Here is a 26,936-nt window from a genome sequence, read left to right as displayed (position 1 = left end):
ATATTATTAGATCTATGTTTAAATTTTTTTCCATTGTGATGTCTTGCGAATACAATTCACTCACATATATCGAAATGCTAGTCTTACAAATTAATGCATTGAACATTTCAACCAAGTTTAATATTTTAATGAATGAGAATTCTCAATTAAATTCTTAAAAATTAGATGATATGATCACAAAAAATATCCAAAAAAAAAATACATGAAATATCTACCTATAGATTTTTTGTTGTTTGCCTGCAAATAATTTTTTTAACTCAGTATCGTATATTTTCATTGAAAGACTAAAAGTGGTTAATAAAATTAATTATTAGAAATTAAAAATAAATGTACACAAGAAAAAAAAATAATCACAAATATATGACACACACATTTCAACTCATTAAATATCTAGAAGAATCGTAGTTCGATATAAAATTCAATTGAGAGAAAAAAGAAGAAAAAACAGAATTTCATGCATACGAGTTTTTTAGTTCATGATATTTAAGTATGATTATAGGGATTGTTAGAATAGTTATATTTTCTAAGACTTAAAATGTTTTTTCATTGCTCCATACTAATTAAGATATGTAATGTTTCTATTGTTTTTGGAAGGAAAAAATTAAGCGTTAATGAAGCATATATATCTTGTCCATTAGCCTTTTCTATAAATTCTCAAATAGATTGAACATATTATTTTCTTTTAAGTATTACTTTGTGCATTTATGAATCTTGAAAACTTAAAAAACTTCTTAACTTGATTAAAAAAAATGAATACCATTATATTTATATCTACTCACCAAATGAATATCAACATTTCACAAAAAAATTATTTAGTAGAAAAACGGATGGAAGTTATTTTTGTGTGTATATATATTTTCTTGGACGATACAATGAGATGTGGTTTTAAAGAAATTTCCTGATATCATGTTTTCATTTAATTATTTCTTGAGTATCAAACACTAATTAAATAAATAGATAACTCAGTAAAGAAATATATAGTCAAAGATCTGCTAACAAGATATTTTTATACATATGTTTTCATATTTACTTAAAACAAAATATAGATAATGTTTTTATGTAACTTTCGATTTAGAATTTATAAACTTAAGTTTTGAAAAAGACTTTTATGAATATTATAATTTCTTCTATTTAGATTATACGTTTGAAAGAAATATTGAAAATAAAATTGATTTTATTTTTTTGATGATTTTAATATTCGAGTATTAGAAAAAAAGAAAAAATAAATCATGAATTTGGTGGGCATTTGACCATATATAATTAGAAATTAAATATTTTTCATTTTACAAGAATTTTTTGAAATTAGAGTTGTGTTTTGTTATATTTTTTTCACAAATGAAACAAAATAACATTTTATTTGAAAATCTAAACATGGAGATTTAATTTGAATTTTTCATAGTCAAAATTAATTTTTAAATAAAGTAAATATTATTTCAGAAAAAAGATGGGTGATATAGTTTATTTCTCCGCACTTTTCCGCGCGAAGCGCGATAAGTTCACTAGTAGAATAAATAAGCATAACGGCATGCTATTCCTACTACACCTATAGTATTGTTTTATTATGATAAAAATCATAATTAATAATTGTGAAATTAGGTATTAGGCCTAACTTAGGCGGCAATTGCCTAATCCTCATAAAGAGTTCATCCATTTTATTGACAATTTTTTGATTATTTTTTGGGGGAGCCCCAACATTGGGTGGGATTGGCTGATACCATGTGAAATTAGGTTTTAGATTTAACTCACATTCCAAAAGCTAGCTCAAATATAAGAGAATTGTCCAAGCCTTATAAGGAGTCCACTCATCTCATTAACCATCAATGTGAGACTTTAACCATTCTTTAACAATAATCAATCTCTTGCACGACGATGCAAAACGATTTATACATTCTCTTAAAACTCCTCTCACACTATACACAAATAAGGGTAAAGCTGAAATTTTAGTTACAAGTTGGCTAGATTAAAGTTTTTGAGTTAAACGGAAAATTACATGACTAAGTAAACACATACTAATTAATTATTTAATATAGCTATAATTTGGAGAAATTACTTTTTGCTACTGACATATAACCATATGTATGCGAGCCATGCATGTCCAAAATTTGTATAATTCAGCTGCTAATTGTTTAAATCCAGAATTTATATATGTTTATCCTAGCTTGTATATAATTATCTTGTCAATACATTTTATTTGTATAAGTTATGAAAAAATCCTAAATGTATAAATACATAATTTTTATATATTTTTTCTGTTTGTATATTCACAAACAAATTATATAAATGGTAATATATATAGCAAACGAAACTAATTGTGATGAAGCGTAATTAGATAAACTATAGCTAAGGAGACTTATTAATTAATTTCTTTTTTATGGAATTTCCTCAATATTATATGTGTTAAAGATATCAATTGTATTTTTAAAATACAATTTGATATCATCCTTTTTATTTTTCCCTCAAAAGGGGAAAAAAAAGAAAAGAAAAAAGAAACCGGTAATATGATCTTTCCGGAAACAGCCACGTCAGTCAACTTGATCATCAACCGTCCATCACACATCCCTATGCAAAAGATCATATCCTACTCCACGTGTAACAATAATACTGCTTTATCTCCTTTCAGTGGGTCCCCCTACTTACTAGTAGTATTTTTTCAATAAAGAAGTAACTTCCCTTTTTATCCTTCAACAAATTATTACTAATTGAATTTCATTTTGGTCCTTTGTGAACTTTGCGAAACATATTTAATCTTGAAATCATGAAAATGCATATTTTTTATCTACATAAATAAAGATTGTATATTTTTTGTCTTTAGAATTCAAATATTAAGTAATAATACATGGACAATAAATTATCCAATAATTAAGAGCCCATTAAGTTTTTAGAAAAGTATTAAAAAAAACTCTTAAATTTGTTGCAAATTATTAATTTCGTTTTCGAGCTATTCACGTTTTTTTAAATACACCTCTCTACTTGACTAACTAAACTTAGATATGTCCTAATCTGCCACATGATGTAATAAATGGTCTCAAACTCTTGTAGGAGCATAAGATTCTTAATAAAAAATTAAAAGAAGTATTGAAAACACTCCTAAACTTGACGAGAATTTAGGAATGTATTTCAATCACGTTGCAAGATCGAAAACATATTTAAGTTCAATTAGTCAAGTAAATGAATGCTTTTAAAGTTATCAATAATTCAAAGATTAAATTAATAATTCATGCCAAATTTATAAGTATTTTCAATACTACTTAAAAAAGTTTTTGAATATGTAGGAGCAAAAAGAATAAACATGCAAAAGCAGGACTAAAAGAGAATATTTTCTAAATCTAATGGTTCAAAGTTCAAACTACAAATGAAAAGATTTAAGGAATTATCGAAAAGGGCAAAATAGTAAAGAAGTGGTTGAAATTGCTACAGCCCCACGTTAATTGAATGATCCGTAATCAAAAAATTTGAAAAGGGTAAGATATTAAATTTGGGATTTTTGGTCCTTTGAATTTTGGGGAAAGGGGAAATGGGTAGGGCCTTTGTGTATGTAATATTGGGAGGAGGAGTTGCTGCTGGTTATGCAGCTCATGAATTTGTTAAACGAGGTGTCTCTCATGGCGAACTATGCATCATCTCTGAAGAACCTGTAAATATTACTTCTCTTATATTACTTTCTTCGTTTTTGACTCTTAAAATTGGTTACTTTTTTCCTTCTTCGAGCTCAGTTTCAGCTTTAATTTATGGGTTTTTGTCTTTCTTAATCTGTGTATTGCTCCTTATTTCTTATAATGCTGTAAATGTTCAATTTTGCGAATTTTTATGCGTGTAATCCAATTTGAGTAGGTTTTCTTCTTATCTGAGCTGAATTTGGGGTTTTGTGATGACTTTTCGAGACTAGATTAAATTTTAATTTTTAATCACATTGAAACTGTAGCTTCTAGAAAGTTTTAGGAGGAACGTAGTGATACTTGATTTGCTAGGATGAATCCCAAAAATCTGTTCTGATTCCAATAACAGTGTCACATGATAGAAATGCTTACAATTTGTAGATCTGCTATTGAGTTTTTAGTGCATACCATCTACTTGAAGCGCTGCTGGAATGGTTATTTCTTTTTACTGTTCCTCCCTCTTCTCATTCATTTTCTAGGAGGCAAAAAGATGCATAAACTTAGCAATTTATCTATCTTGATCCAATTTAATGTCATTAGAAATAATAAAGATCATAGCTTCGAGTGATCTGCCCCTTTTATCTATCTTGATCTTTTACCTTCCTAGAGTTAAACCTAATGTCTATAACTGTTAGCTTCAGTAAATCGAGCTACATCAATGGCGGAAACATTCAACAGAGTAGCTCAGAGAAAAGAAGGGGATCAGATATTTTCATTCAATTGAATTAGGATCAGTACAATTACAGTATTTATACACTAATTGCTATATCTAAAATCATGTCCAGCTCATGTATTAGTTAGTTGTTAATCTAACTGAATCCACCAACTAACTAACAGTAACACCCACTCATCAACTAACCAACAGACTCCCAATAATAACAAACTAAGACCCAGAATTCGTCAGATGCTTCCTTATGGAGACAATCATTTATTGGATGGTAACACATGATGGCTCTCTCATGTTGGAGCTTCCTGAAGTTTCCTACCTCATCTTCTAAACTTCTGCTGTTCTTTTCAGGTTGCTCCTTATGAACGACCGGCATTAAGCAAGGGTTATTTACTACCAGAAGGTATCTCCCTGTTCAAATTTTTGTCTTAGACATCTTCCAAGTGGATGTTAATGCTTTCTTTAGATTTAAAGATAAGTTTTGTTGTGCATTGTAATTTTGGGGAAACATCCTACAAGCATTAATGGTGGAATCCTCCCTGGTTCTAGTTATAGTCACTTAACAAGAGTTATCTGGATGAGCGTTTCTTCTTTTCTCTCCTATGTTCATTCTTTTTTTAACTTTTATTCTATGCAGATCCTGCACGTCTGCCTGCTTTTCATTGTTGTGTTGGTTCAAATGAGGAAAGGTTGACGCCGAAGTGGTACAAGGAAAACGGTAATTTTTTAATATCTTTTGCTTTCATAGGCCATAGCCTTTAAATATTGTAGCAGGCATCATTGTAATTCATCAATTTTCATTTATGGTTGTCATAGATATATTTAGAATTGTCCAAAGTGAGCATTGCAGTTACTGACTGCCTTGAACTTATAAAGGTTATTGAATTACTTGCATAGAGGTAGAGCTATAAAAATTAGAATCACACTGTGTTATTCTATTGTAGTTAATGTCACAGCATCATTTTGTTGTTGACATTTGCTTAAGGAATTGGAATCCCCAGAATTAATCACATATACTTGACTCCCATACAACTCATTTAAAAAATGTCTGATTACAAATTAAGAGCTTAACTGGACTGTTCCAACTAGTTTAATTCATCACATATGGATGTCTTCAGAGCCAAGTTTGATGTTTGTCTCACCTTTTGTAGGACTACCTATTGAGAGGATAGTTGTTTCATAAAAGAAGAAAAAGGATTAGGCTTTTCATTCAGAAGGTCATCTTTGCTTGACGTAGTAGAAACCTTGTTTATATAGGAAGACCATGAACTATTTCCTGATATTTAATATCTGCTTAAGTTTCATGTTTAGCCAGCATTTTGAAAGATTAGAATCAGGGGAAAAGATTTTGAGAGTGACATTCTTGGGCTGTAATTAGCTGCAGCAATACTGGTTTTTGAATCACTTAAAATGAAGTTCAATAGCCATAAACATCATAAGGTTTTGAAATTAATCACTTTTCATGGAATGCACTAGCTGGGAACGGCAACGAAAAAAGGCTGCTGGTAACTGGCATCAGTGATTAGAATATGTTATTATGTTGAGCTATTTCTTTTAGTTCTAGTTACTTTTTAGTGCAAAAGAATGAGGCATTTAATATCTTTCCTAGGATATTGATAAGTCATTGATTGTTCTATTGCCTCTAGGAATTGAGCTGGTCCTTGGAACTCGTGTAAAATCAGCTGATGTGAGACGGAAGACACTGTTGACTGCAACTGGTGAAACCATAACCTACAAGATTCTCATAGTGGCAACTGGTGCTCGGGTATCTAATTTATCTTTGGGATCTTCTGCTGTAGCACCATATTTTGTTGCATTTTTTATGCATCAAGACATTAGAGTAGTGTCCTCTTCTGATGGATTGAATAAGCAGGGGGGAATGCATCTTCAAGTTACTGGGTTCGGATCCAGTACTTTTGACGCGGAACATAAAGTTATTTGCAACAAATTGTAGATGTGAACCCATAACTTCAAAAATATAATGAGTTCAATGCGAAGAACCCTTATGGGTTCTACCTTTAAGGTTCTTAGCAAAAAAGAACATACCCAATGTAATTTTATAAGTGGGGTCTGTGGAGGGTAGAGTGTACACAAATCTCACCCTTGCCTCTTTATCTTTACAAGGTAGGGCTAAAGTATGCGTACAACCTACCCTCCCCACCCCACTTGTGGGATTACAGTGGGTATATTGCTGTTTGTTGAGAACCTTAAAGGTACAGCCCATCCTGGATCCGCCTCTGTTAATAAGGTCCAGATACTTGCTTTAAGTGATTTCCCAGAGAAGTCAGTGGATACTGAAATACAATTCTGCTGTACCAGCTAAGAAAGAAAATGAAAATTCTGTTGTTTCACAATACCTTAGCGTCTTCATAATATTGTGCATGTGATTTTTATAGTTAGTTTATATCAGTGAATATATTACTTGGTTTCTCTCCATAGGGACCGTGAAAATAATGTTAAGAATTAGTTTATCTCAAAAAAAAATGTTAAGAACTAGTAGCATAAAAATTGCCAATACAATCATTTTGATATGTATCCTGCAGAAACTAGGTGTCAAACTTGTTAGCATAGATGTTAGGCTTCATGGACATTCAGATGAGTAGAGGTCATTTAGTTCAGTATTGGAAGTTTGAAACAGAATTGGATTAATGAGTGTGCCTCTGAGGGTTCATGCCGAAGGTTTTATTTGGTATGGACAAAGTTCAATCTCAAAGACCAAGCTCCCTAGTGGACAATGAAATTAGAAATTTATAAAGGCTTGACTTTTGGTTGGCATGTTTTGTTAGGCTTTGAAGCTTGAAGAGTTTGGAGTGAGTGGCTCAGATGCTGAGAGTGTATGTTATTTACGAGATTTGGCTGATGCAAACAGGCTGGTTAATGTGATGCAATCCAGCGGTGGTGGCAATGCTGTTGTAATTGGTGGTGGCTACATAGGAATGGAATGTGCTGCTTCTTTGGTGATCGGCAAAATCAATGTCACCATGGTCTTTCCAGAAGCACACTGCAGTAAGTATTCTTTTGTAATGATGGAAAACTTCCGTTTCTGTTTTTAACTCGAGTTTCTTTAGGTTGCTTGTAAATTATATTCTTTTGTGAAGTTGGAGAACTTTCTTTTCTGTTTCTTGCTCGAGTTTCTTTAGATTGCTTGTAAATTATATCAAAAGTAAAAACTGTGTTTTCCCCTCTCTGGAGAATAATGCATTAGTATAACTTTAGTAGTTGCATTTCCTCCAGAAAATACAAAAAGCTATCTGAAATCTAGCACATGCCTTACTCTCCAAACAATGCTATTAGTAGAGAAAAACAGTGATCATAGTAATCAACAAATGCTTTAAAGATATGAAAATTGATTAGAATGGGGGACTTCCGGCCACATATTTCCTCGAAACATGAAATCAGAAATTGAAAGCTTATGTATGAGAAAAACTAATTTGTTTCTTAATTCTTAAAACCCAAAGTCCAAGAGTTAGTTACAGTTATAAACCATAAATGTACTAATCTATCTTAAGTTCATCAGAAGACTAACCTGTTGTTTTTTCTAATGTTTATATAAAGCATTTAATTTTCTTTCCTTTTCTTTTGTTGTTAGTGGCCCGCCTATTTACTCCTAAAATTGCAAGTTTCTACGAAGAATTTTACCGGTCAAAAGGAGTTAAGTTTGTGAAAGGAACGGTCTTGACATCATTTGATTTTGACTCCAATGATAAGGTAAAGCCTGTTGCTTGCTTCACTTAGGCGGCGTTTGCTTGATAGCTTTTCGCAGAAGTGTTCATTTGAAGTTCTTTATCATTTACCTCTTTTTGAACATTTCCAACCTCAATTTAACTAGTTACTTTGTTAGTGCAAACTCAGTTTATTAGTTTCTGAAAACAGCTTCTTCTTTTTTAAAATCCTTTTCTGTTTGAATAAGAAAAGGTTTACTTTTACTGAAGAGTGAAGATTTTTGAACTCCGTTTAACAAGTCACTTTGTTAAGCTGGAACTAACATTAATCAACTGTTGCATTTCACAATTTTACATATCACTGAAGTCATACTGGACATGATGCTTGAATGCGGGGACTTTTTATGTAGATGACTGCAGTGAATCTGAGAGATGGAACCAAACTTCCAGCCGACATGGTCATAGTAGGCATTGGAATTCGACCAAATACCAGCCTCTTTGAAGGGCAGCTTACTCTTGAGAAAGGAGGGATAAAAGTCAATGGCCAAATGCAGTCAAGCAACAGCTCAGTCTATGCTGTTGGGGATGTTGCAACTTTTCCTGTTAAAATTTTCGGTGAAACACGGAGACTTGAACACGTTGATTCTGCAAGGAAGTCAGCAAGGCATGCAGTTGCTGCAATCATGGAACCAGAGAAAACAACGGAGTTTGACTACTTGCCATTCTTCTACTCCAGAGTCTTCACACTCTCTTGGCAGTTCTATGGTGACAATACTGGTGATGTAGTCCATTTTGGGGATTTCTTGGGGAATAGCTTTGGTGCATACTGGGTGAACAAAGGTCATGTCGTTGGGTCTTTTCTGGAGGGTGGAACCAAAGAGGAGTACCAGGCTATTGCAAAGATCACAAGGCTCAAACCAGCAATTGAGGACTTGTCTGATCTCGAAACACAGGGTTTAGGATTTGCATTGACATTGAGTGATAAACCAGAGCCATCGGAGGCTGTTGTTGTCAGCAGTGGTTCGGGTTCCACTCTTGCAACAGAGAAACCTTTACATGTTTGGCATGCAACAGCTGGAGTCATTTTGGCTGCTTCAATTGCTGCCTTTGCATACTGGTATGGTAGGAGGCGTAGAAGGTGGTAAATGTCTTGTTCAAGAAGCATTTCCCCACGGAAGATTTTTACACGTCGATTCCTGCTGTGTTGTATGATTTTAGCTTTAGATAATTTGAAATACTTGGCCTGAAAATGGCTTCAATCTTACAAACATGTATTCTGTCTTTACAGTATATATCAATACACATTATCCTCAATCCCTCAACATGCTCTCTTTATGTTCAGATTCCTTATGTTTTGACACTAGTGCATATTAATAGGATGAAAATACAACTTTAAAACGACTAGGAAGAAAATCAATGCTATTGGTAGATGCTCTTGAAGAATTGGAGCCTAGGATAAAATAGTTCTGTGAGATATCTGAGATTATTATCCTGAATCCATCAATTAAACGACTCCAAAATGGTACATTCACCATTTTAATTTAGGCATAATTGTGTCATTTAACTTGGTTTTAGCATATATCTATGTTTTTCAACTTTAGATGCACACAAATAGATATTTAAACTTATATAAAGTTGAACAACTAGACATATATGTCTGATATGATGTTCTACGTGACAATTCATGTCTTATGTGTATTATACACGTAGAACACATGTGTCTACTTGTTTAACTTTATACAAGTTTGAGTGTTTGCTTGTGCATACCTAAAATTGAAGGACGTAAATGCCTACTACAACTAAGTTAAGTGACATATTCATATATTATCCCTTTAATTTCATAATGTTTTAGACTTTAAAGTACACGAATTCCAAAGCAGGGCATTTGGTCTAGTGGTATGATTCTCGCTTTGGGTGCGAGAGGTCCCGAGTTCGATTCTCGGAATGCCCCGCTCTTTTTTCATGAATAAATTGTTTAGAATTTTTTTTTAGAATTGTTTTGTTCTCAATTATTAGTATTGTATATTTCATTTTTATTTAATCGACATTTTAAAATCAGTATTAGAAAGGTTTATATAATCTAAAATAGTATCATTAGCAATATCAGAATTCAGAATCCAAAATATAGATTTAATTCCTTTTTGAAAGATTATCGTTTTCTCTTGTATATTTATTCAATAAATAATAAATTAACCAAAAGGGAGAAAAAAAAAACAGGGAATTATATATGACCTTATCAACACAATTTTTCAAACCCCTTATCCTATTTTTTCTATCTCCCTCTTTCACTCTCTTCTCCCCTCCTCAATTTCTCTGTAGCTCTGCTACAATGGCTTCCACATTATCCACAATTGCCCTTCGTTCTCCCTCTCCTATTTCTCAATCAACCGTAAGCTCCACGCACGCTTCAATTTCATTCCCTACCAAAACCCTAGAACTCCCCATTCGCACTCCCAAACTCCACCACCGCCGAGCCACTTTCGTCCGCCCTCTCGCCGCCGTCGAAGCACCGGAGAAGGTAGTCCATCTCGGAGATGAAATATCCAACTTAACCCTCGCCGATGCCCAGAAACTTGTCGAGTACCTTCAGGATAAGCTTGGAGTTTCAGCCGCATCCTTCGCTCCCGCTGCCGTCGTCGCTGCCCCTGGTGGCGCAGCCGCAGATGCTCCACCTGTGGTTGAGGAGAAAACGGAATTTGATGTAGTCATCGATGAAGTACCGAGTAATGCTAGAATTGCAACTATTAAGGCTGTTAGGGCATTAACAAGTTTGGCTTTGAAAGAGGCGAAGGAATTGATTGAAGGATTGCCTAAGAAATTTAAGGAAGGTGTTTCCAAGGATGAGGCTGAAGATGCTAAGAAACAGCTTGAAGAAGCTGGTGCTAAAGTTTCTATTGCTTAAATAAATTTGTGGTAAATGTTCAATCTTATTTGTATTTTCGCAAGAGAATTCAGTTGTTAGATATACTTGTACCCAATTTTCTAAAATCAAGTTTATTCAGCCCTCTTTGCTTATGGTTCTGCATCATTTATGAGATTGTTCCAGTTTTTGATTGTTTGTGTTTCTGGTGCCTACTATCCAACTCAAATGCTCCCACAAATCCTAATTTGGGGTGTGTAGATCCTTGAAGGGTCCGACTTTCGTCACGGCAGGCTTATACCATTACGCTCGCGAGCAGAATCTTAAGCTTGAACCTAACCTGGCACACCAGTGTTGAATGTTAATCATGATTACTATTTTGTTGAACCTATGCTTGAATTTGGTTCTTATGTTGGCCAATCTCAAGAATATGCAACTGCACTATATTATACTAGGAGTTAAATTGTCTCATTTTGGTTACTGGTTGTGAAAATAAGCTGAGTCGGTGAAATGCAATCAATTGTCTATATTGCAAAGATCAAACCAGCAATTGAGGGCTTGGATTTTGCATTGACATTGAGTCGTAAATCACAGCCACCAGAGGCTGTTGTTGTCAGCAGTGGTTCAGCTTCCAGTCTTGTACATGTGTGGTTGCATCAATTGACGTCTTTGCATACTATGTTGTTCAAGAAGCATTTCCCATGTAAGATCTTTACACGTCGTTTCTAGCTGTGATATATGATTTTAGCTTAGTTAATTCGGAATACTTAGCCTGAAAATGGATTTCCCCATCTTACAAATATGTGTTGTCTTTAGTCTACATGTCAGGCATTTTGAATGATACATCTCATACTTGAAAAGGTAAATTCTAGTTTGAAGTGAATAGCACTTAAATGTGTTGGAACTAATCATGTTGGAACTAATTTGGCCACAAATATATTTGGAAAAGAACTTGGGAAACTTAACCTAAAAATGACATATTTGGGAATTTTTAGCCAAACGCTAGGTATGTGAATAGTAATATCATCTGCAAATAGAAGATTTTAAATTCCATTTCCTTCTCTCTACAAAAAAATAACGGGTGGACTAACTTTGGTAAAAGACTAAAGATTGTATTGAGGAGGGGATTAAGGATAGGAATTTATGTCATTTGATCCAGCAAGATTGACTGTGCTTTTCTTGTCTTTTTACATCCTCCTTTCATTAGAAAATCATGAAGGCTTTACACTTTTTATTTGGAAATACATAGAACTATAAATACACGGATATCGAAGCAGGGCATTTGGTCTAGTGGTATGATTCTCGCTTTGGGTGCGAGAGGTCCCGAGTTCGATTCTCGGAATGCCCCCTTTTTTCGTTTTAGTTGTTCAAAAAAGATACTTCTACGTTGTCATTTTTTAAAAATTAAGAAACGACAAAAAAAATTCCTACTATACCCTTAATTTATCCGTCCAATAATAGTTGTCCACTATATTGTGGGTAATCTTCTTTCGGCATCTAACGAGCCCTCCCGCCTGACTAAAATTAACTGGTCAAATAATATAAAATGGAGAGACTATTAATTATTAATACTACATTCGTTCACTTTTAATTGTCATGTTGTGTTTTTCGAAAGTTAATTTGACTAATTTTCAAAGTTAAATTAGATTATGTTAGTTCGATGTTTTTGAATAAAAAAATTAGATATTCAAAAACTATATGAAAAGTACTATAAATAGCAATTTTTTGCATATCAATATTATATCGTAAAATGTTAGTCAAAGTTTTTATAGTTTTGACTCTAAAAAAGAAAATCATAACATTTAAAAGTGGACAGAGGAAATATATAATATTAAAAAAAGGTAAATAAGAAAGAAAAAATCTCGCAAATCCATATTCTTGTAGAATTTGTTGGAAGGTTGGATATTGAAAAGAAATTATTACTACTCTTTAAGTTTTGAAAATAAAATAGTAAAATATTGGTTATTATAAAAACTCTATTTATCTGTCCGTAATTATTTGTCCACTTTTGAATTAATATATTTATTAAGAAAATAATTATTGATATAGTGAGTTTATCATTTATTCATTTTAAATTTAAGATTTTTCAAGAAAGTTCTATTTTTAATAAAATTAATTAATTGAGAATATAATATATATATCAAAAAAAATTTATCCCTTTTTAATTTATCAAAATGAACAAGTAAAAAGAGATAAATAAAAAAAGAAAATTTGACAAGTAATTAGAGATCGAGGGAGTACTAATTTATTTTAGTTTGTCTTTGTTAAAGTACCCATGAAGAGCATGATTAAATTGGTTTTTAGTTCGACTTATTTGTATCATTTAAATTCAAATCTAAGTGTTTATTTATACTATTCATTAAAAACACTTGAAATAAGTTTATCCTGCCTCACTAAATTTCTTTTTCTCCAAATAAAATTTCAATAATAATGGACTAAAATAAAAAAAAAATGTGACGCTATATATAACCTTATCAACACAATTTTCAATCCCCCTTATCCTATTTTTTCTTGTTCCCTCTTCTTTCACTCCCTTCTCCTCTCCTCAATTCCTCTTTAGCTCTGCTACAATGGCTTCCACATTATCCACAATTACCCTTCGTTCACCCTCTCCTATTTCTCCAGCAACCGCAAGCTCCACGCACGCATCAATTTCCTTCCCTACCAAAACCCTAGAACTCCCCATTGGCTCTCCCAAACTCCACCACCGTCGAGCCACTTTTGTCCGCCCTCTCGCCGCCNGATTTCTTGGGGAATAGCTTTGGTGCATACTGGGTGAACAAAGGTCATGTCGTTGGGTCTTTTCTGGAGGGTGGAACCAAAGAGGAGTACCAGGCTATTGCAAAGATCACAAGGCTCAAACCAGCAATTGAGGACTTGTCTGATCTCGAAACACAGGGTTTAGGATTTGCATTGACATTGAGTGATAAACCAGAGCCATCGGAGGCTGTTGTTGTCAGCAGTGGTTCGGGTTCCACTCTTGCAACAGAGAAACCTTTACATGTTTGGCATGCAACAGCTGGAGTCATTTTGGCTGCTTCAATTGCTGCCTTTGCATACTGGTATGGTAGGAGGCGTAGAAGGTGGTAAATGTCTTGTTCAAGAAGCATTTCCCCACGGAAGATTTTTACACGTCGATTCCTGCTGTGTTGTATGATTTTAGCTTTAGAGAATTTGAAATACTTGGCCTGAAAATGGCTTCAATCTTACAAACATGTATTCTGTCTTTACAGTATATATCAATACACATTATCCTCAATCCCTCAACATGCTCTCTTTATGTTCAGATTGCTTATGTTTTGACACTAGTACATATTAATAGGATGAAAATACAACTTTAAAACGACTAGGAAGAAAATCAATGCTATTGGTAGATGCTCTTGAAGAATTGGAGCCTAGGATAAAATAGTTCTGTGAGATATCTGAGATTATTATCCTGAATCCATCAATTAAACGACTCCAAAATGGTACATTCACCATTTTAATTTAGGCATAATTGTGTCATTTAACTTGGTTTTAGCATATATCTATGTTTTTCAACTTTAGATGCACACAAATAGATATTTAAACTTATATAAAGTTGAACAACTAGACATATATGTCTGATATGATGTTCTACGTGACAATTCATGTCTTATGTGTATTATACACGTAGAACACATGTGTCTACTTGTTTAACTTTATACAAGTTTGAGTGTTTGCTTGTGCATACCTAAAATTGAAGGACGTAAATGCCTACTACAACTAAGTTAAGTGACATATTCATATATTATCCCTTTAATTTCATAATGTTTTAGACTTTAAAGTACACGAATTCCAAAGCAGGGCATTTGGTCTAGTGGTATGATTCTCGCTTTGGGTGCGAGAGGTCCCGAGTTCGATTCTCGGAATGCCCCGCTCTTTTTTCATGAATAAATTGTTTAGAATTTTTTTTTAGAATTGTTTTGTTCTCAATTATTAGTATTGTATATTTCATTTTTATTTAATCGACATTTTAAAATCAGTATTAGAAAGGTTTATATAATCTAAAATAGTATCATTAGCAATATCAGAATTCAGAATCCAAAATATAGATTTAATTCCTTTTTGAAAGATTATCGTTTTCTCTTGTATATTTATTCAATAAATGAATAAATAATAAATTAACCAAAAGGGAGAAAAAAAAAAAGGGAACTATATATGACCTTATCAACACAATTTTTCAAACCCCTTATCCTATTTCTTCTATCTCCCTCTTTCACTCTCTCTTCTCCCCTCCTCAATTTCTCTTTAGCTCTGCTACAATGGCTTCCACATTATCCACAATTGCCCTTCGTTCTCCCTCTCCTATTTCTCAATCAACCGTAAGCTCCACGCACGCTTCAATTTCATTCCCTACCAAAACCCTAGAACTCCCCATTCGCACTCCCAAACTCCACCACCGCCGGGCCACTTTCGTCCGCCCTCTCGCCGCCGTCGAAGCACCGGAGAAGGTAGTCCAGCTCGGAGATGAAATCTCCAACTTAACCCTCGCTGACGCTCAGAAACTCGTCGAGTACCTTCAGGATAAGCTTGGAGTTTCAGCCGCATCCTTCGCTCCCGCTGCCGTCGTCGCTGCCCCTGGTGGCGCAGCCGCAGATGCTCCACCTGTGGTTGAGGAGAAGACGGAATTTGATGTAGTCATCGATGAAGTACCGAGTAATGCTAGAATTGCGACTATTAAGGCTGTTAGGGCTTTAACAAGTTTGGCATTGAAAGAGGCTAAGGAATTGATTGAAGGATTGCCTAAGAAATTTAAGGAGGGTGTTTCCAAGGATGAGGCTGAAGATGCTAAGAAACAGCTTGAAGAAGCTGGTGCTAAAGTTTCTATTGCTTAAATAAATTTGTGGTAAATGTTCACTCTTAGTTGTGTTTTCGCAAGAGAATTCATTTGTTAGATATACTAGAACCAATTTTCTCAAATGAAGTTTTTTCACCCGACTTTGCTTATGATTATACATCTTCTGATTTTTCCAGTTTTAAATTGTTAGTATGTTTGTTTAACCAGTCATCTAACAGTCGCAGACTTATACCATTACACTCACGAGCAGAATTTTAGCTTGAGCCTTCCCTCACGTAACTCTGTTGAATGTTAATCATGAGAGTGATATAATCAATTGGGATAATTCTATGCTTGAATTATGTTCCAAGAACGATTGGTTCTTATGTTGGCCAATCTCAAGAATATGCTACTCCACTGTATTGAGTATGAGTTTAGTTATGAGTTAGGTTGTCTTATTTTGGCTACTGGACATGAAAATAAGCTGATTCAGTGAAATGCAATGTACTGTTGAATGGTTTTATGCATGTTACTTTTCTGTATTCATCTATTGCAAAGATCACAGTTCTCAAACCAGCAATGAGGGCTTAGCTGATCTTAAAAGACGAGGGTTAGAATTTGCATTGACATTGAGTCGTAAGCCACAGTCCACAGCCATCGGAGGCAGTTATTGCCGGCAGTGGTTTGCTTCCAGTTTTGTACATGATCAATTGATGCCTTTGCATACCATATTGTTCAAGAAGCATTTCCCCTGTGAGATTTTTACACGTTGATTCTAGCTGTGTTGTATGATTTTAGCTTAGTTAATTCGGAATACTTAACCTGAAAATGGCTTACCCCATCTTACAAATATGTGTTGTCTTTACGGTATATCTCAGTACATATTGTCCTCAATTCCTCATCATTCTCTCTCATGTCCATTTTACTTATGTTTTAACACTAGTACATGTAATAGGAGAAAAAGACACCTTTAAAATGACTGGGAAGAAAGCAGTGAATTCACGCATTTTTTTTTTTTACGTGAGGCAGGCATTTTGAATGCTAAAGCACTTAAATGTGTGACCAATTGACCATTTCAATTCTAATCATGTTGGAACTTAGTATGATTACAATACTATCTGCAAGATGGAACTGAAATTCGATTTCTTTTTCTCTACTAAATAACTAGTGGACTTTGTTAAAGAACTAAAGATGATAGTGAGCGGATTAAGGATGGGAATATATCTCATTTTGTCCAAGAAGATTGGCAGTGCTTTTCTCGTCCTTTTACATCCTCCTTTCATTAGGAAATCATGAAGACCTTACACTAAAAATATAATACAGAACTAATAAGTTAAAGCAGGGCATTTGGTCTAGTGGTATGATTCTCGCTTTGGGTGCGAGAGGTCCCGAGTTCGATTCTCGGAATGCCCCTTTTTGAGTTTTTCATTTGATCTCTCTCTATATTCAGGAACCACATTAAGATTTAAGAGAATTTTACGTAAGAAAAATATATATTTTACTAAACTAAAATAATGATACTTAAAAAAATTAAATTTGATTATTATTATTCTATTTAGTACTGAGGATCGAAAGAAAAAAATATAATCAAATCTTCTTAATTTCATAGATAAGTAAATTAAAATAATTATTTTTAGTGTGGTTAATGTTCTTCTAACATCTCATTACATAAAGATGAGCCCCCCAAAAAAAATACTCTCTTCGTCCCATTTTATGTGGCAACGTTTGACCGGGCACGGAATTTAAGAAATAAGTGAAGACTTTGAAATGTTTACCAAATTGCCCTTTAAAAAGTAGACTCCCTTTTCTCTCTCCTCATAAATGTATTGGAGTATTATTTTAAGATTAAGTGGGATCAACAAGGATAAAAAAGGAATTGTACCTTTAAATACTTTCCATATAAGGAAATGTGACATTCTTTTTGGGACTGACCAAAAAGGAAATGTTGCCACATAAAATGGGACAGAGGGAGTAATAGAAAAGACGAGCCCCACCCATTCTGTCAACTTATGCTTTGATGATGAAAACAATGGAAGTTATTCTTCCATGGAAGAGAATGGAGAAGAGAAACGTGTGTAGAAGAAGAAGAAGAAGATTTATTTCATTATCAGAAATGTTCACTTTACAATAAGAAGGCCGGTCTTCACACTTTTATAGATGGATCATTCTAGAATGTGTGATTAGTAGGTCCTAACTAACTCACTGATCACAGTAAAACAGTTGCAACAAACTTTTTACAGCTAACTTTAACTAACCATACACCTATCTAACAATCATTTCTTAATACTCCCCTCAAGCTTTAGTTTGAATACACGTTGAAGACTCTAAGCTTGGATAGTAACATATGATGAGAAGCTGCACCTAAGCCTTTTGTAAGAAGATCAGCAGGCGGTTGTGTGGTGTTAATATAGGTAGGTACTATTAATCCACTATTGATTCTTTCCCTCACAAAGTGACAATCTATCTCTATATGTTTTGTTCTTTCATGAAAGATAGGATTACTGGCAATTTGAATTGCTGCTTTGCTATCACAATGCAGCTTCACAGGTGTTGTGACATTTACATTCAGCTCCTTTAACACTCCTAGTACCCAAATAATTTCTGCAACAGCGCCATCCATACTTCTATATTCAGCTTCAGCAGAGCTTCTACTCACTGTATGTTGCTTCTTTGACTTCCAGGATATAAGAGTTCGGAAGATTGTGTATTGATTTCTTTTTTTTTTTAATTTCTTAATGATTAGGATTGATGATTAGGATCGTAACCAGGGTAAAAATAATGTTGCATTCTTTTTTTTTTTTTTTATAGTTCTCTCTTTATTTTTTATTTTATACAAAAAAAATATTGTCGTAATTTTAATTATATTTTTTTTAGTTCAAAAGAGTAACTTAGGACTTTGTTGGAAGTCATCTAACTACTAACAAAATATTTTTCTCTATGAAAATAATTATATGTCTAGATAAATACATAACGACATCTTATCGTTTTTTATAACCGCGCGAAGCGCGGATAAGTTCACTAGTTATTACTACAACAAAATAGTAATATTAGTGGTTATTATAAATATTAATTTATTTTAGTTTATCTCAGTTTAAAAAAAAGTAGCTTGTTCAAATTGGTGTTTAGTTTGACTTATTTTTAGCATTTTAGTTTAAATTTAAGTGTTTATAAGTATAATTTTTTTAGTTTATCAAAACATTAACTTAAAGGAAGTCAATCAGGCCCTCACTAAATTCCCTTTTTCTCCAATAAATTTTGTATAATAATGGATTAAAATAAAAAATAAAAAATAAAAAATAAAAATGAGACCCTATATATAACCTTATCAACACAATTTTCAATCCCCCTTATCCTATTTTTTCTTGCTCCCTCTTTCACTTCCTTCCCCTCTCCTCAATTTCTCTTTTGCTCTGCTACAATGGCTTCCACATTATCCACTATTACCCTTCGTTCCCCTTCTCACATTTCTCCCTCAACCGCCAGCTCCACACACGCTTCAATTTCTTTCCCCACCAAAACCCTCGAACTCCCCAATCGCACTCCCAAACTCCACCACCGCCGAGCAACTTTCGTCCGCCCTCTCGCCGCCGTCGAAGCACCGGAGAAGGTAGTACAGCTCGGAGATGAAATCTCCACTCTAACTCTCGCTGATGCGCAGAAACTCGTTGAGTACCTTCAGGATAAGCTTGGTGTTTCAGCCGCATCCTTCGCTCCTGCTGCCGTCGTCGCCGCTCCTGGTGGCGCAGCCGCAGATGCTCCAGCTGTGGTTGAAGAGAAGACGGAATTTGACGTAGTCATCGATGAAGTGCCGAGTAATGCTAGAATTGCGACTATTAAGGCTGTTAGGGCTTTAACAAGTTTGGCATTGAAAGAGGCTAAGGAATTGATTGAAGGATTGCCTAAGAAATTTAAGGAGGGTGTTTCCAAGGATGAGGCTGAAGATGCTAAGAAACAGCTTGAAGAAGCTGGTGCTAAAGTTTCTATTGCTTAAATGAATTTGTGGTAAATGTTCATTCTTATTTGGTTTTGATTATCTGGGCAAATTACTGCAAGTTTTTGTGTTTTTGTAAGAGAATTCAGTTGTTAGATAGTTGTACCCAATTTTCTAAAATCAAGATTTTTCACCCCTTTTTGCTTATGGTTCTGCATCATTTTGTGATTTGTATCGTATGTTTCAGTTTCTTTTGATGCAAAACTAGTATCTAAGACATGGCTAGGTGATTTCTTCTCATGTGCTGGTAAAAGTTAGTATGTACTCAATGTGCACGCTAGTCTGCTCAAAGTAGCTCTAGGCTAGTAACTTATATCACTAGTGTCGATTTCCTCAAGTTTGTATGAGTTGTAATAGTAGTTGCAAAATCTCTTGTCCCAAATTGACTTAAGCCATCCCTTTGCCATCTTAGATAAAAAGCCTTGCAGATGAAACGTATAACTCGTACAATTTTTTTAATTTTCCAAGTCAATCCAATCCATTCATTTGTTGAGCTATGTACTCGATAGACGATAGCAGAGATTTTTAGAACACCTCCAACAGAGGGCAAATAGTCAATGTTGAATGAATTTGTTGGAGAGCGCCATCAGCCTCCCTTGCATTACACATTAAAGCTACTTCTTTGGCTATGTAATCACAGTGTCTACTCTTTTGGCTTCAAATGTTGTCTGGTTTCTCTCCATCCACAGAGCATGAATGCATTTAGCATATAATAATCTGTTTAGTTTAGCACTTTGATACTTGCTTTTGGAGTTCTTGATTGCTCAATCTAAGTGCTGCAAACATTGTGTTTGCAATGAAATCTGGTCTATTGATCCAAGATAAGAGCCTCTTCCAAGAAGGCTCTAGCAAATTACAGAAGATAAAGATGTTCTCTATTTTTCAAGTGTGTTTGGCAGAATTTATACATTGTATCCACATACAATCTCCATTTAGACAACCTATCTGTAGTAGGTAGCCTGTGTTTCAGAACTAAATTAACATGTTTGGCAACACATTAGGATGTGCTTTCCTTGTATTTATGAGATTATTGAAAAAAAAGGGACGAGTTTCAGGGATATTTGGTCGTGAAAATTGCGAGTATATGAAAAAAGTGATTTTTTGTTTTCAAAGTGAAAAATAATATTTGAATAATTGGGTTGTTTTAAAAAAATTGTGAGGATTTTTTTTTATTTTTTTTTTTCAAATTCTTGAAAATTTCGGAATTCAACTTCTCAAGTTCTTGCAACTAGAAATCAGAAGGGGCCACTTGATGATATCAAATTACTTACCAATGGAGAAAGTATACACATTTTGTATGCACTGTTTCTATTGAATGCAGCTCCTGGAATCATTCTTTCATTGATAAACACTTCTAATTTATCAATACATAATTGTTGCATTATAGTTTCATTATATGAGATAATACATATTTGTTGCATTATAGTTTCATTATATGAGATGCTTAGGAGTGGTTTACTAGAGTGTATAAAAATAATGCTTTATAGAGTGTATTAACAATGCTTGCGTTAGTTATGCATAAATTATTTTCTTATGCATTGTTTGGTTTGGTCTATTAAAAATAACATGCATTGTACAAAAATATCCTCCACAATTATGATAAAAAAGATGTAAAGGGGATTTTGAGGGGTAGTTGTGTTTTTAAAATGCTAATGCATTTATTAAATCCATTTGCATTACTAATACCCAAAAATCCATGGTATTAGTAATACACTCCTCAATACACAACAGAGTGTACATATAACTAATAGCATAGTGCACCAAATAAGGTACTTATAATATATAAAGCTAATGCATGTATTAATTTAGCTAATACACTCTACCAAACAAAAGGCTTTGGTTTTGGAATATAGGAAATTTATTTGTTGGTAAATGAATTGAACCAATAAAAAAGTCAACTTGAATTTTTTTATATGATCAGCGTAAATATGTTCCTTATATTTCTTCTTTTAATTTCATGAGTTAAAATTAATTAATTTATATATTTTTTAGAACTAGGCGCTTGACACCTTATACAATTGAAATCTGAAAAGATATAAATATTTATACGGAATTTTCATTGTGTATATAGGGTTTAATTATTTTTAAATGACTTTGTATCTATAACTTAGTCCATATTATATAAGACTGGTTAGTGTATTCTTCTACTGTATTTAAATTCTTGAAATTTATAAATATTATATTAAATTGCATCAAATATTTGATTTTAAGGATAAAACGTAGTCATTGATACTCTTCGAATAGGACTATACAAGAAGGTTCATAATTCAGCAACGAGATAATTGAAACCAAAACATATGCTAAAAGACCAAGGCATAGGGTTAATACAAGAATATAAATCATGAAGGTCGAAAGTTTTTTTTTGTGAATATTCTAAGCTAAGAAGACAAAAGGACTAGTCGCTTTCTAAAGTTTTTTTGATGTCTTTTAAAGTGTTTTCAGTCACAAAAATTGAATTTTCCTTCAACGTTAAATGACTACACGTTTAGCATCGAAAGGACTAATAATTAGTAGCAAGTGCCAATGTTTTGAAACTTCACTTGAGGCTGATTGGGATAGGTGAGATACGACTCAAGATTGATTGTTGATCTCCACAAAAATGTCATAAGGATGTCTAGTTCTTAGGTGGGTTCTTCGGGAAAAGGTCGTATTAGTTGTCCAATCACAAAATAACTTTATATGCGCAAATATTAAATCACCTCAGATCTCAATGAGCGATCCTTCCCAATTCCACAAAGGCACAAATTAAAACAAGCATTTTCTCGATCTTAATTTAACACGTATCACAATCTGATTCGTCTTAAACACTAATCTTTCTCCCATACACAAATGGAACCCAAAAAAAGAGAGGGAAAGAGCGGTAAATGGTGGATGATTCAAATTTCAAGGAAGATCCCCAAAAATTACCGCCTTCATCGTTGGAAGCCTTTCATTTCTCACATTACATCGTAACCGTCCAACTTTGCTTTCATTTCTGATATTACATCTCAACCGTCCAACTCTTTCTTTCATTTCAGAGAGTTAATGAACCGTTCTCAAATATTTTAAAGGCATCTTTCATCTCAACCGTCCAAGCTCTGTTTTGACTGATAGAAACGCAAAATAAGCGAAGTGTACGAAAATATATTTTTGTCCAAAACTCAAAAGCCAAAACTCCTTGCGGTTTCTACAAGCTCATTTACTCTCTCTCTCAACGAACAGAAGTGGCACGTCGATTTCTCCAGAAGTTTGCAAACTCTGGTCGATTTTGGTTTGTTTCCTTTCTCTGTTTATGTTTTTCATTTTTTTTTTACCTGTTATAGTTTTTGTATATATGATTTTAAGGTCTAGAAATGGAACCCCAAACCCTAGGTCTATAGAAAGGTTGAATATTTGTGGTAGTTTATCTCTGTGTTTCTGATTATGTTTTTTTTTTTTGGGGACTTTCTGAGCTGGGGTGTTTTGATTATTTTTTTCTTGTTGCAGATTTGAATCGGTATAGAACTGAAGTGATTGAGTTTTGTAACCTTTTCTTTGGGTATGTCGAGTGACGAAAACACAGAGAAGAGCAAAAATCTAGCTGGATTGTCTGCTGAAGCATTGGACTCTGAAACCCTAATGACTGATTCTGGACCTGGGTTGCTTGATGAGGTGCCTAGGGTTTCTGGTGATAATGGAAATGTGGATACTGGTGCTATTAGCGAGCCAGTTGTTGCTACTGAGGAGACCTCGGAAGTGGGAAATGATGCCGATGGTGATGTGGTGGAAGTTCATGGTTCACTGGATAATGTGAGTGGGGGAGAGCTTGCTAGTCAAGGGGCTGAAGCAGATCAAGGGCCTGGACATTTGGTTGAGGAAATGTACGGAGAGGAGAATGTAGCTGGTGGTTCTGATGATGAGATGGTTGATGCTGTTGATGGAGAAACTGCAGAGGATAACTCTGGGGAAGATACAACGAGTGTAAAACATGTTTATGCAGTTGGTGACTTTGTGTGGGGCAAGATTAAGAGTCATCCGTGGTGGCCAGGGCGTGTTTACAATGCTTCCGCTGCCTCAGACTTTGCTATGAAGTATAATCAAACAGGTCGATTGCTAGTGGCATACTTTGGAGATGGGTCATTTTCTTGGTGCCCCCCTTCGCAGTTGTTGCCTTTTGTTGACAACTTTGAAAAAATGTCAAAACAAAGCACTTCCAAGAGTTTCTTATATGCTGTTGAAAAGACCTTGGATGAAATTAGTGTGCTTGTGGAGTTTCAAATGACCTGCCAATGCATCTCTGAAGAGAGTCGTACTGGACTTTGTTGGCCATTGGCAGTGAATGCTGGAATCAAAAAGGGTGTTCAAGTGCCTGTTTCAGAAACTGTCAGTCTTTTACTTTCTCAGTTTGAACCTTCAGAAAGACTTAAAGGTCTAAAACGTAACACACTAACCAATTCTAATTCCAATATACTTGAGTTTGCTGTCTTGAAGAGTTGGCTATCTGCTTTTTATCGTGCTAAGTATGGACACCCTTTGGCTTCATATTGTGAACCCCTGCTAGTTGAAGGCCTTGAGGACAAGAAGGAAGATCAAGTCATTGATGCAAATGACTTTAGCATACCCATTGAGGTTCCTATTCAGGGTCCATCAGAAGAAGAAATTCCTAATTCTGGATCTTCAAAGTTTCCTATGACTGCTTGCGACAAGATTTATCAGAAGAGGAAGCAGAAAAGTGTGGCTGAACTTATGGGAGAGAACGCCAAGCCCAAAGGTAAGAAGACAACTGAAGACAATTCTACACCTTCGTCTGTAGAAACATCCGAGAAGAAAAGGAAGAAGTCTGGTGAGAAAGCTAAAGGTCACACTGGCAGCTCGAAGAGTGTTGATGAAAAAATTGGTAAGAGGGTCAGCAAGAAGTCTGGTGACAGTGACTTGGTGAAAACAAAGAAACTTAGTGTTTCAATTCCTGAGCGTGATGAACTTGGCGACCAGCAAGACATGAATGCGGGCCCTTTATCAAGGGAAAGAAAGAAGAGCAAGTATTTGTCACCTCCTTATACAAGCCCTAAGTGGAAGGCAGGAAAATCAAGCTTTAAGAGAGAACTGGAAATAGAATCTCAGAAATTTTCTGATATTTCCAAGATTGGTGAGAGGATGACAAAGGCTGCTCGTCTTCTTTTGTCTTCTCCTGATGCAAATGGGAATGAGGCTTTCAAGGATGACGTTGACAGGAGTTCTCGGATCAGAAAGCGAAGCTCTAAGACTTTTGATACCATGGCTATCAATTCATCTGTGGATGAAGTACTGTCTGAGGTTCAGTCTACTGCTCTAAACCCTCTTTTATTGAGGAATGGATCTCTTGAGAAGGCCAGAGGTTTCATTTCCACTTTCAGAAACTCAGTATATTTTGATGGATCAAACTACAAGCAGTATCACCAAGTGGAAACAGGAAAGAAGAGAAAATCTGTGGGATCAGGAAATGTAATTTCCCAGAGTGATTCTAAATCACCAGACTCCGTTCGTTCAAAGAAGAGGAAGACAAATCATGCGAAATCAGAAGTTACCAAACTCAAAAAAGAATCTGGTCCTTCTAGTCAGGGAAAAGAAGATGAGGATGATGGTAGAGAAGCTTCATCTGTGATTCTCTTGGTGACATTTTTAACTGGTTTTTCTTTGCCATCAGAGGATGAAATCATTCAACTATATAACAAGTTTGGAGAGCTGAACGAAGAGGAAACAAAAGTGCTATGTGATTTGAACTCTGTTCGAATTGTCTACAGGCGTGGTTCAGATGCTGCACAGGCCTTCAAAGAATCAGTAAGGCAAAGTCCTTTTGGTGCTGCTAATGTGAACTTTACGCTCAGCTATTCCTCCAAATCTGAGAGTCCACTATCCTCGCTGAAAGCTCGTAAGGGGAAGTCACAGGTACAACTAATCAAGCAGAAGCTGAAGGGGATGGCATCAATATTGGATAAGTGTAAGGATAAGATTACAAGCGAGGAGAAATCAGAGTTGGAGAATGAGATAAAAGGCTTGCTGGAGAAGGTAAGTGCAGTGACTTCAACAAACACATAGGGGATCCCTGAAGCTGGTTGCTTCAACTTGATGTGTTCTCCTTTTGTTGATAGTGTTAGTATATTGTCCAGCTTATGTTGATTAGGATACTGAGTGCACTTGTATTAGGTTCTGTATGAAGTAGGAGCATAGGATGCTAGCTCTGTACAATTGATTTGCTCAAGTTACTATAAAGTTGCAATTACTTTGATTAGTTTGGTGTTAGAGTTAGCTGAATCTGCAGCCATCCCCTCACCAACCAAAACTAAAAGGGAAGTAAAAATGCGTTTACGTTTTGCATTGATGAACATTCTTGTCATTTGTCAAGGCATCTTTGTCAAAAGATCCTGAACTGCACTTATAGAGGTGGTAACTTGTATTGCTTGTTGAATGCAAGGATACACTCGTTTTCTGTGTCATTTTCTGAGTCTCTTATTTGCACATTCAGCGTTAATTCATACTGATATTGGCTTGTTTATGGATACGATAGCCTTGCGAACTTGGTATTGTCACGTGACTGCAGAAGTTTAGTCTCTATATCAATGGCAGAGTGCACGCATTCTATTTTTTTTAAAAAATGAATCATCAGTTACCTCGGAATGTACCTTCCGGGTGCCAATGAATGTCTGTGATAAGCTGCATCTGTGCTAAGCCAAGAACAGTCTCGAAGTTCTGCTAACCATGATATCGACGCACAGATAGCGAAGAAACGTGTTGTCCAAACAGTTAAGAATACATCAATTACAGTTAGTCATTTTGAGGGAGTCAAAGAGTACATTCAGTAAGTTTGACATAATAATGGCTCATAATCTTTGCCAAACAGTGATTGGAGCTATAAGGCTGTAAACAAGCTATGTAACTCTTGATTTGGATATCACCCCAGTTTCCATTAAACGAGCTATCCGACATTTTAGAAAAGATTATTTCAGGATTTGCACAAAGTGAATTGTAGTAAGTTTCAAAACATGTTTGAAGAATATTTATTACTATTATTATTTCCATTTATTGAAGTTTCAGAACTATAATTGTTGTAATAATATATATATTATTACCATTTCGAATTAACTACGTTATTTTCCAAAAGAATAGTGGTTATTATTTATTTTTTCCACAAATTGTTTACAAGGGAGCAAGGAAGGTTGAGTAGAACCAAAAATGAATAGAACGCTTAATATTCAATATCATGGCATGTACTATTTCGGATTAATTATGACCACTTAATTATTGGGTTGTCCTTTCAATGACATTATTTATCAAGAACAAACATGAAAATACAAAGAATAGAAGAAT

At 34.6% G+C, this 26,936-nt stretch overlaps 5 protein-coding genes and 4 non-coding genes across 11 annotated transcripts; all 9 read left to right on the top strand.

The window, feature by feature from the left end:
• The first annotated feature begins 3,445 nt into the window (after positions 1–3,445).
• LOC125847555 (monodehydroascorbate reductase 4, peroxisomal) lies at positions 3,446–14,104 on the top strand. 2 transcript variants are annotated; one of them, XM_049527172.1, is made up of 8 exons: positions 3,446–3,634; positions 4,675–4,726; positions 4,961–5,041; positions 5,970–6,088; positions 7,110–7,329; positions 7,913–8,031; positions 8,396–9,132; positions 13,950–14,104. In XM_049527172.1, the coding sequence occupies exons 1-7, from the start codon at positions 3,515–3,517 to the stop codon at positions 9,128–9,130; spliced, it is 1,446 nt and encodes a 481-aa protein (XP_049383129.1). In that variant the 5' UTR covers positions 3,446–3,514; the 3' UTR covers positions 9,131–9,132; positions 13,950–14,104. The 2 variants fall into 2 exon arrangements, with proteins under 2 accessions (XP_049383129.1, XP_049383128.1); XM_049527171.1 differs by lacking the exon at positions 13,950–14,104 and having other exon boundaries at positions 8,396–9,307.
• On the top strand, positions 9,865–9,936 carry TRNAP-UGG (transfer RNA proline (anticodon UGG)). The gene has a single exon. It is a non-coding gene; the product is annotated as a tRNA-Pro (tRNA).
• LOC125847565 (50S ribosomal protein L12, chloroplastic-like) lies at positions 10,227–11,000 on the top strand. The gene has a single exon (XM_049527184.1). The coding sequence runs from the start codon at positions 10,315–10,317 to the stop codon at positions 10,885–10,887; it is 573 nt and encodes a 190-aa protein (XP_049383141.1). The 5' UTR covers positions 10,227–10,314; the 3' UTR covers positions 10,888–11,000.
• Positions 12,122–12,193, top strand: TRNAP-UGG (transfer RNA proline (anticodon UGG)). The gene has a single exon. It is a non-coding gene; the product is annotated as a tRNA-Pro (tRNA).
• Positions 14,105–14,669: 565 nt separating the features above from the next.
• On the top strand, positions 14,670–14,741 carry TRNAP-UGG (transfer RNA proline (anticodon UGG)). The gene has a single exon. It is a non-coding gene; the product is annotated as a tRNA-Pro (tRNA).
• Positions 14,742–15,057: 316 nt separating this feature from the next.
• Positions 15,058–15,762, top strand: LOC125847567 (50S ribosomal protein L12, chloroplastic-like). The gene has a single exon (XM_049527186.1). It carries the CDS (start codon positions 15,129–15,131, stop codon positions 15,699–15,701), a length of 573 nt encoding a protein of 190 aa, XP_049383143.1. The 5' UTR covers positions 15,058–15,128; the 3' UTR covers positions 15,702–15,762.
• A 1,222-nt stretch (positions 15,763–16,984) lies between these two features.
• On the top strand, positions 16,985–17,056 carry TRNAP-UGG (transfer RNA proline (anticodon UGG)). The gene has a single exon. It is a non-coding gene; the product is annotated as a tRNA-Pro (tRNA).
• Positions 17,057–19,003: 1,947 nt separating this feature from the next.
• Positions 19,004–19,781, top strand: LOC125847568 (50S ribosomal protein L12, chloroplastic). Its single transcript, XM_049527187.1, has one exon. It carries the CDS (start codon positions 19,062–19,064, stop codon positions 19,632–19,634), a length of 573 nt encoding a protein of 190 aa, XP_049383144.1. The 5' UTR covers positions 19,004–19,061; the 3' UTR covers positions 19,635–19,781.
• Positions 19,782–22,774: 2,993 nt separating this feature from the next.
• On the top strand, positions 22,775–25,864 carry LOC125847550 (PWWP domain-containing protein 6). 2 transcript variants are annotated; one of them, XM_049527162.1, is made up of 2 exons: positions 22,775–22,884; positions 23,100–25,864. In XM_049527162.1, the coding sequence occupies exon 2, from the start codon at positions 23,154–23,156 to the stop codon at positions 25,665–25,667; it is 2,514 nt and encodes an 837-aa protein (XP_049383119.1). In that variant the 5' UTR covers positions 22,775–22,884; positions 23,100–23,153; the 3' UTR covers positions 25,668–25,864. The 2 variants fall into 2 exon arrangements, with proteins under 2 accessions (XP_049383119.1, XP_049383120.1); XM_049527163.1 differs by having other exon boundaries at positions 22,802–22,874.
• The last annotated feature ends 1,072 nt before the right edge of the window (positions 25,865–26,936 follow it).

Source organism: Solanum stenotomum, chromosome 12 (assembly GCF_019186545.1).
Source record: "Solanum stenotomum isolate F172 chromosome 12, ASM1918654v1, whole genome shotgun sequence".
NCBI lineage: Eukaryota > Viridiplantae > Streptophyta > Magnoliopsida > Solanales > Solanaceae > Solanum > Solanum stenotomum.
Note: the sequence above shows the minus strand (reverse complement) of the source record. Positions and strands in the feature narration are given on the sequence as shown.